Source organism: Coffea eugenioides, chromosome 5 (genome assembly GCF_003713205.1).
Source record: "Coffea eugenioides isolate CCC68of chromosome 5, Ceug_1.0, whole genome shotgun sequence".
Taxonomy (NCBI): Eukaryota; Viridiplantae; Streptophyta; class Magnoliopsida; order Gentianales; family Rubiaceae; genus Coffea; species Coffea eugenioides.
Genome location: NC_040039.1, coordinates 30,438,850 through 30,448,039, shown reverse-complemented (window position 1 = coordinate 30,448,039; position 9,190 = coordinate 30,438,850). Strand labels below are relative to the sequence as shown.

Below are 9,190 nucleotides of genomic sequence, written 5' to 3'. Positions count from 1 at the left end.
GATTCTTAAATATTTGGACCACAAAAGCAGGTTTTATGGATGTGATTAAGGAGAGTTGGTCTATTTCCTCCCCTGGTTCCCCCCTTCACGTTTTGTCGACTAAACTGCGACGGGTAAACAGGCACTAAGACTATGGTCAAGGGAATCTGTTGGTGACATCTTCTTGGTGATTCAGACAGCAGAACAGAGGGTGCTGGAAGCTGAAATAGATCATGATAACCATCCGTCAGAAAGGTCGTTGGTGGCTATACAAGAGGCACGTGCAAGATTGAAGCATACTTTGGTGATTGAGGAAGAATTCTGGAGGCAGAAGGCTCGTGTCAAATGGCTATCATCATGTCAAATGGCTATCAGAAATTTGTTCACGCTGTGGTGACAGAGAGGAGAAGCAAGTCAGTGATTCATAGAATTAGGAAGACAAATGGTGACTGGGTGACTGATGAGTCGAGTATTTGTAATGAGGTTGTCTTGTTCTTCCAAGAATTGTTTACAAACGAGGGAGGACAGTCCTCAAATAACATGCTAGACATTATTCCAAAGTTGATCACCGAGCAGGATAATGAGATGTTGACTAAGGTTCCATCCATGCAGGAAGTAAAGGAAGTAATTTTTCAATGGACAAGGAGAGTGCTGCGGGTCCGGATGGTTTCACGGGAAAGTTTTTTACGTCTGCTTGGGAGGTGGTCGCTAAGGATGTTCAAAGGGCTATTGTCAGTTTCTTTTGTGGCCGAACGTTGCCAAGAAGTGTCTCAGCTACTTCAATTGTTTTACTACCCAAGATACAATGCCCTCAAGATTTCACTCAATATCGCCCGATAAGTTTATGCAATTTTATCAATAAGGTCATCTCCAAGATTTTATCTTCCTGCTTGGCAAAGGTTCTTCCTCACATTATCTCACCGTAGCAGAGTGGTTTTGTGCAAGGCAGACAGATGGCGGATAATTTTCTATTAGCGCAAGAATTGTTGAATGATATTAAAAAACCTAATAGGGGAGGGAATGTGATGCTCAAGCTGAATATGATGAAGGCATATGATAGAGTGTCTTGGTTATTTTTGATACAAGTGTTTCGTCGGTTTGGGTTTAGCGAAGTTTGGATCGATATGATATGGAGACTGATATCGAATGTTTGGTTTTCTGTCATTGTCAATGGCTTGCCCCACGGTTTCTTTAAGTCCTCACGGGGTTTGAGACAAGGTGACCCAATTTCGCCAGCCTTGTTCGTTATTGGTGCAGAGGTCTTGTCCCGTTCACTCAATGCGCTGGCGGAGCATCGAAAATTCAGACTATTCAAAGTCCCTAGAGGCTGTTCTATGGTCATACATTTGGCCTACGCAGATGACGTGGTCATTTTCACTAGCGGCCTTAAGGCTTCAATAACATTGGTCAATGGAGTAGTCGATGGATACTGTGCATTTTCTGGGCAGCGTGTTAATTGTCAGAAGAGTTGTTATTTGGTGCATCCCACCTTGTCTTTGCAACGACGTGCGATGATTGGAATGGTAACCAGCTTCTCGTACAAATCTTTTCCAATCAAATATCTTGGCTGCCCCCTTTATATTGGAAGAAGGCGGATGCATTATTTTGCCGAACCCTGCGACATGGTAATAGCCAGAATCCTATCATGGAAGAATCGGGGCCTCTCATTTGGGGGCATGATTGTGCTGTTAAAGAGTGTTCTGTCTTCAATGCCAATTCACCTGTTAGCAGTGGCATCTCCTCCGAGGGGAGTCATTGCTTCCTTAGAAAGGGTGATGGCAAATTTTTTGTGGAGCTCGACGGATATGGGCCAGAAATTTCATTGGTTAAATTGGGGGGAGTTGTGCCGCCTACATCAGGAGGGTAGGATTGGAGTTCATAGCTTGGCGAAGGTATATGATGCTTTTTCCATTAAGCTTTGCTGGAACTTTCGGCAAAGGAGATCCCTATGGGCTGAATTTTTAACAACAAAATATAGTAGAGGGGTGCACCCTTGTTTGGCAGAAGAGGGCTATTCGCTTTCTTACACTTGGAAGAGGTTATGTTCGAATCAACAGTTGGCAGAAAAGCATATTTGCTAGGTCATCGGTGAGGGATCGATGGATTTCTGGCATGACAATTGGATGTCATCAGGTGGAAAATTTTCATGAGCATGTTGTGTCAGATTTTGTCTTCCAAGCACAATGGAATATGCGACTCCTTAATCAAGTTCTAGAGCCTGAGTTGGTTAGGTAAGTTGTGAAGATTCCCCCTTCATCCGCTCATAGCTCTGATAGGATGGTGTGGGCTTTAACGCAGAATGGTTCATTCTCGGTTTCTTCGGCTTACACGCTTGTTTCGTAGGCTTCTAATTATTCTTGGGTGGTTTCGCATGTGTGGCTGAAGGAGTTTCCTATCAAAATCTCCTTCTTTATGTTACGGTTTCTACATTTGCGTCTTCCTCTAATGAATCTACTACGTAGATTTGGGTACAGGGTCCGTCTAAGTGTCATTGTTGTTCTGAGCCAGCAGATGACGAGGTTAATCACATATTTTTAACAGGAGATTTAGCTAAGGCGGTCTGGAATAGATTTGAGGGTGTCCTAGGAGATTTGGATATGGTGTCCACGTTGAGACATGTGGTGTTACGGTGGTGGCTGCGTAAGGGGCACAACGTGTATCTCAGGTTCGTTTATCATACATTACCTATGCTCGTCTGCTGGGAGTTATGGAAAGCGAGAAACAGGGGACTGTTTGATGGAAGGAAGGTGAGGTGGACGGAGGTGGCAGATCAGGTATTTCAACAGTTATGTGATTTACTACATTGTAATTTTCCGGAAATAGCATGTTCTTTCGTCTCTTCGGATGTTCTTCACTCTTCGTTGGTAGCTCTGAAAAGAAGGGTTTCTATTTTACCGATTTCATGGTGGCTCCTAGGGCAGGGTATAAGTTGAATTCGGATGGCTGTGCAAAGGGGAACCCAGGAGTTAGTGGGGGTGGGGGAGTTGTACGAGATGGGGAAGGGAGATTTATCGTCGGTTATTCCTGTTTTTTTGGGTTATTGACCAGTTTACACGCGGAGCTCAAGGCCATACTTTTTGGGGTGCGGCTCTGTGTTGCTCGAGACTTACAAGACTTGCATGTTGAATCTGACTCACTTGTCTTGGTGCAAATACTCCAAGGGACACATGGTTGCCCTTGGAGACTGCAACGGGAAGTGGATAAATTGCTCAGTTTCAAGCATCATTTCTGTGAGATAACCCATTGCTATAGAGAAGCGAACAAACTCGCTGATTATCTAGCTAATCTTGGCGCAAATTCGGAGCAAGAGGATGTTTTTTATGACTTTCGTTCTTTGCCGGCTACTGTCCGTGGGGAGATTATCATGGACACTTTAGGTTTTCCTAATTTTCGTAGAAAATTTCTATAGCTTAGCTAAAAATTTGAATTAAATAACTGTCATATGGATATTTTCATGAGATTGGGTTTGTTGGCAGGGAGTTTCATCTATTTATAAGGGGAAACTCTGTCAAAATTTTTAATAAAAAAAGAGATTCTCATTAAAAAAAAAAAAGATATATCGTCATAGACTCTAGGCGAATTGCTACCTTAAAAAATGGCACTATAAAGGATCTCAAGTGTTGGTCCTTGACGCGTAGAAAAGTTTGCCAAAGAATCAAGTCTCGGTTCATGCAAAAAAAAAAAAGAAGAAGAAAAGAAAGGATGTTTACAAGTATGGAAAAGCATTCAAAGAAGACAAAAAAAAAAAAGAATTGAAATGTCGCCCACTTTCCATCCCCATATAATGATATGATATTGTGGGAGAAACCCATATAGTTATGGGTTTGGATCGGTACAGAAACACGAAAAACTTAAGCGATACGCATAATTGGCAGTCCAAAAGCCCTCCGAGAATAAGGATCATTGTTGGTTTAATGGTGTCAAAGCGCTAACAATCTTGGATCATTGTTTTCAATAAATTTTTTTTGGGTTATAAATCATAGGTATTTTATTAATTTTATAGTCTACTATTAATCCTTTTCGAATCAGATTATACAAATATAAAATACGGATCATACAATTATGTACCCTACACGAGTCCTCCCATTTCTCATCCAATTTCCCAAGCGATCCCATACTTGCACTAATGAGCTCAAAAGCTATGTATTTGTAGTGGGCTAGAAAATTGGCTTGTCCGACTTGCACAAAAAAAAGGCCACAGGCTTGAGTTGTTACCATTTTATAACTTTTTTTTTTGTCTAATGAGAAATTCCAAGCCTTAAGCGGTGAAAAAGGAAAGGAACGACAGCTTAAAATCAAATTAGGGATTTGACAGTGGACTAAACTAAGTCTTGGAGACCATATTGTTCCTATGATTATGTGTTAACTGTGATTGCAAACAAAAATTGGTTCAGTTTTTAGGGTTTGAACTTTGGACCCTCCATGTGAAAGATGTTTGCATCGATGTTCAACTGTCAATTGTCTCTTCTTAGTGTGCACAGTTAGGCCCAAAAAAAAAAAAATTTAAAAAAAGGGTCCATCTGTGGTGGAAAGAGGTGTAGGAACAGTTAATTTGCAGCCTATGGGAATTCTTGTAAGATGATGTGAATTAAAAGGACCGAAGGGAAATAATTAGGGACTGCGAATGAGAGAGTGGTTTTATGGTTGTAAGCATAGTTATAAAATCCAACTTGATTGCTCGTTCAACCCAGTGAACCTACCATAAGACCGGATTAAATCACTAATTAGATCAAACAAATAGTAAACCTATTGACCATTCAATAAAAAAAACAGTTGGTTGGACTATTAGTCAACTTAAAAATTTTATTATTTTTGTAATTTAAAATATATTATTATATTATATAATATAGCTACCACCCAAGCTACAGTTGAATTGCCCAACCGACGATTGAATCGGAAACCTATTGAGCTAGTCACCTCTGATTGAAGTTCGGACCACGTTTTATAGCTATGGTTGTGAGGACTGGGGATTGGGCTGGTAGTTTGATTTGTAACCATGCCTGGGCTGATATTGCTCAGCAAGAAAATTTAATAGTGGTCCTTTTGGATATAAGGATTGCCCGGAAGGTTTGATTGACACCATGCATAACGCATTTTACTAAACTATTTGTGGTCTATCACATAGGCACAAACTTTGTTTTGGGTAAATAAATAGACGTGCAAACACTGTACATGGTGCATGCCTGCACTTACGTTTCCAAGAAAGTGATAAACTTCAACGATTAGCCAATAGGGGCCAAGATCAGACTCCATAAGTTTTTGTTCTTATGGTTGAAATTATGACTACTTCTTCTAGGAAGCTTCTTCCTATGCCCTCCTTAAGGATGTGGAAAAACTTTTGTTTGAAGTCTTGTTCTTTTCTTGAAGCGTGCCTACAAAGAAATTGCACAATACTTACAGTGTTGACTTTTGTATACAAATTCATATATTTTTCCACATTGGAAAACTTGAAAAGCACAGCAGGTCTCTGGCCTTACATTCATCTATAAGCATTGCATTATCTAATAAATCGGATGGGCGTGAATATTTCAGCATTCACATTCAAGAAATTTTCGGAAAGGACTTGTGAGGACAAAGAAATACTAGTTGAAACTTCACTTTTCCACAAGAGACAAGTGGGACGGGCTCTTCTCGATTGACCCATCCATACAATCATGTATGGAATTAAAGCTAGAATGCTTATTTGATTAAATTGTTCATTTGATGTTCATTGGGGATCAACAAATCATGAAGAGATAATTTCACCTGAGAAATTTTTGCTATTCGAATTTTAGTTGTATCTAAGAAAGTAAATTTAAAAAAAAAAAAAAGATTTCAAAATGAATACATCAGGAAAAAAAAGCTACGGCAAAAGAACAAACAGAAAATAAGTACCCAATAAAAATGCTTTAGTCAAATTCCAACTAATGCCAAGCTTCCAATTCCTTTATGACCTTTAAAGTTTCAACATTGTGCCAATGCTAAAAGTTTATACGCAATATTTTCCACGGTGCGCGCAGAAAAAGAAAATACATAGAGACGTTAAGGTCGATGATAAGGCACTCTAGAAAAAAGTCAGGTCACTCCAATATTCTTTTTTTTTTTCCCTAATGAAATGACATAAACACTTCTAAAATATTGTAGAAGACAATATTGCCCCCAAATGCTTGCTCTCATAGATGGAATCAAAAATATTTGAGGGGGCAAACTTTAATTTAACTTAAACTTAAATATTTAACCTGAAACATTTTCAATTTGTTGCAGGGGCAAAAGTATTTAACCTCCCTTCCTCCGCCACTCCCTGGTTCCATCCATGCTTATTTTAATGTTCACCGATAGCCCTTCTTTCCTTGTCTATTCAATTCGCTCATTTTCCCCGACTCTTACATTAGTCCTACATTGTTGTGCTATTAATAATGGAGGAAAAGGCTATCTGAGTTTAAATTGTTGCAGTTCTTGAATAAATTATTGGCCATCTATTACCCTTGGATTTGTTCATTATTCTTTAGGTGGACTTTTACAACTTTAAAACTTGTTGGACTTTATTGCTTTTAAAACTTTTTAGACTTTGAAATCAAGGTGCATGTATCCATGAAAATAATACAAGCTGATCATTAACCAGGCCTTAGGGTAACTTTGGCACTCAATTTGTTACAAATTTAGGGTAGCTGCCTTTTGGTCATATTCAGCAATAAACAAGCAAGGAGTATTTTTTTTCCTTTTTTTTTTTGGAATGCCAAAACAATTAGCCTATTAAAATATCACAAACAACATGAAGAGAAAGTATCATGCTATAAGTTACGTCTACTTTTCTCTTTTGGGTAAGCAAATTAAGTTTACTTTCTCTTGTATCGTTTTAAAAAGATAGAAAAAGTACACACTAACTCGAGTTAAAACGATTAGTTGGGAATTGCATCATTAGAAATGTTTTTGGACTTAACAACTAGCCCTTCTCACGATTTATCGGCATCATAATGATTTATTAATGTTAAAGAGCTAGACAAGGAATCTTCTGAAAAATAAAAACAAAAAGAGGAAGAGAAATGAAAAGGACAAGCAAGAGCAGAAATTATTCCAAGGTGCCCATTCCATGAGTCCATGTCATCTTCCCAAGAATTCTTTCCAATATTCTCTGTGAATCTTGTTGTTAATCACTGTTGAAATTTGGTTATTCTCTTAAGTATTCCCATTAAATTCTAATGAATTTGTTTTCGCAATAGATCTTCTGTCCCACACATTGTGCTATTCTTTATCCCATTTTTTATTATATTGCTATTTTTCCTTCATAAACATAATATTTTAGTTCTTTTTTGTTTCCTTAAGATCCAATAACTATTAATTTAGTAATACACAAAATTTAAAAAACTCAAAAAATCAAAATGCATAAAAAATGGGATTTTTTATGAAATTTCTGCTGCATTTTTTAATTTTCTATTATATATTGCTTTTTTGAAGCTGTTGTATTTATTTTTTACTGAATTTGTAGTTATTGGATCTTAAGGAAACAAAAAAGAACTAAAACATGATGTTTATGAAGGAGAAATAACAATATAATAAAAAGTGGGACAGAGAATGACACAGGGTGTGGGACAGAAGATCCGTTGCGATTTGTTTTGCATTAATTCAACCAACAACCGATTTAAAAAATTTAGCAAAGCACATCAACATTAATGTTGAAGTTTCGCAGGAAAAAAACCCAATGACACGTCAAAGATTGAAGCCAATTGGTCATCACAATCTCTTTTTAAATTTTGTAACAGTTTGGAACTTAAAAGTTACTAGTGAAACTTACAAAATATTTCTAGCAATTGACTCTACCCCAACTGAGTCAACAAAAATGATCATATTTAGCACTGCTTCTTGTGTATGTAATTTGCATACTTCCATGCTCGGATTGCCTATATATTGTTACCAATTGGCGTTGTGTGTCCCATATCTAGAATTTGAGCATAGCTATGGACAAAGTAAACTACTTTTTCCACCTAGGAATTTTGTTGCATAATTTTCTGCTTGCTTGCTTTTCCATGACCACCACCAACATTACCACAGACCAATCAGCCCTCCTTGCTCTGAGAGAGCATATAATCACTTCAGAACCTCACCAAATCTTTGCAAAAAATTGGTCTGTGAAAACCTCAGCTTGTGAGTGGCTTGGAGTTACATGTGGCTGTCGTCACCGAAGAGTAACTGGTTTGAATATATCAAACATGGGTCTTACTGGTACCATTCCTCCGCAACTGGGGAATCTGTCCTTTCTTATCTCCCTCGACATGATGGGAAACAATTTCCATGGAGAACTCCCCAATGACTTAGCCCGTTTGCGCCGATTAAGAATCCTTAACTTAGGTGTCAACAATTTCACTGGAGAGCTTCCTTCATGGCTTGGTTCCTTACAAAAATTGCAATACTTGTCCCTAAGAAACAATAGCTTTACAGGTTTTATCCCACCTTCTATCTCCAACATATCAAATTTGGAGGTATTATGGCTGTCCTTCAATTCTTTTCAAGGAAGCATTCCCAATGGCATTGGGAATCTCCATTATTTGAAGAGATTGATCATTGAGGCAAATTTTGTTACCGGTTCAGTGCCATCTGATATTTTCAATATTTCTTCATTGGAATTGATTTCCCTTAGGAGTAATAGCTTATCTGGTAGTCTTCCTGATATGTGCCTTCGTCTTCAACAACTTTCATGGCTTTCTTTATCCTACAATAACTTAATTGGTCAAATACCATCAAATATGTCCAAATGTGGGAGAGTTCAAGTGCTATCCTTGTCCATCAACCATTTCAGTGGATCCATACCCAAAGAAATTGGAGAATTGAAGCAGCTGGAGGAACTGTACCTTGGGGTCAACAGTTTGACAGGTAGGATACTAAAATTTTGCCTTTGGGTGTGAATCTAAATTAGATCACATGTTTCGCTATTCTTTCAATTAATAGAATATCCGTAGCCAGACAATCAAATCATCAGTGTGGCCACATAAATTTCTTTTTGGGCAAATCGCTAACAACGCCCTTGTGGCTTCGCATATTATCACATGATTATGTCAACGTTTCAAAGCATCTATATAACCCCGTGTAGTTAGTTGAAATTTCAATATTACTCTTATTTAAGTACTAAATAATACGAAGTCTAAGTTCTAACCACTTTGTATAAAATTATAGGGTGATTATATGGATATATGCAAGACCATTGGACGGTTAAATAGATATTTATACAAAATTGTAA

The 9,190-nt window shown here is 38.0% G+C and overlaps 1 protein-coding gene across 1 annotated transcript; it reads left to right on the top strand.

Annotated features, from left to right (window-relative positions):
* Window positions 1–7,913: 7,913 nt before the first annotated feature.
* On the top strand, window positions 7,914–8,858 carry LOC113771373 (receptor-like protein kinase). The gene has a single exon (XM_027315959.1). The coding sequence runs from the start codon at window positions 7,914–7,916 to the stop codon at window positions 8,856–8,858; it is 945 nt and encodes a 314-aa protein (XP_027171760.1).
* Window positions 8,859–9,190: the final 332 nt, after the last annotated feature.

Bases quoted from the DNA above. Each gene is read 5' to 3' on its own strand.
- LOC113771373 (XM_027315959.1), top strand. From the start codon at position 7,914: ATGGACAAAGTAAACTACTTTTTCCACCTAGGAATTTTGTTGCATAAT.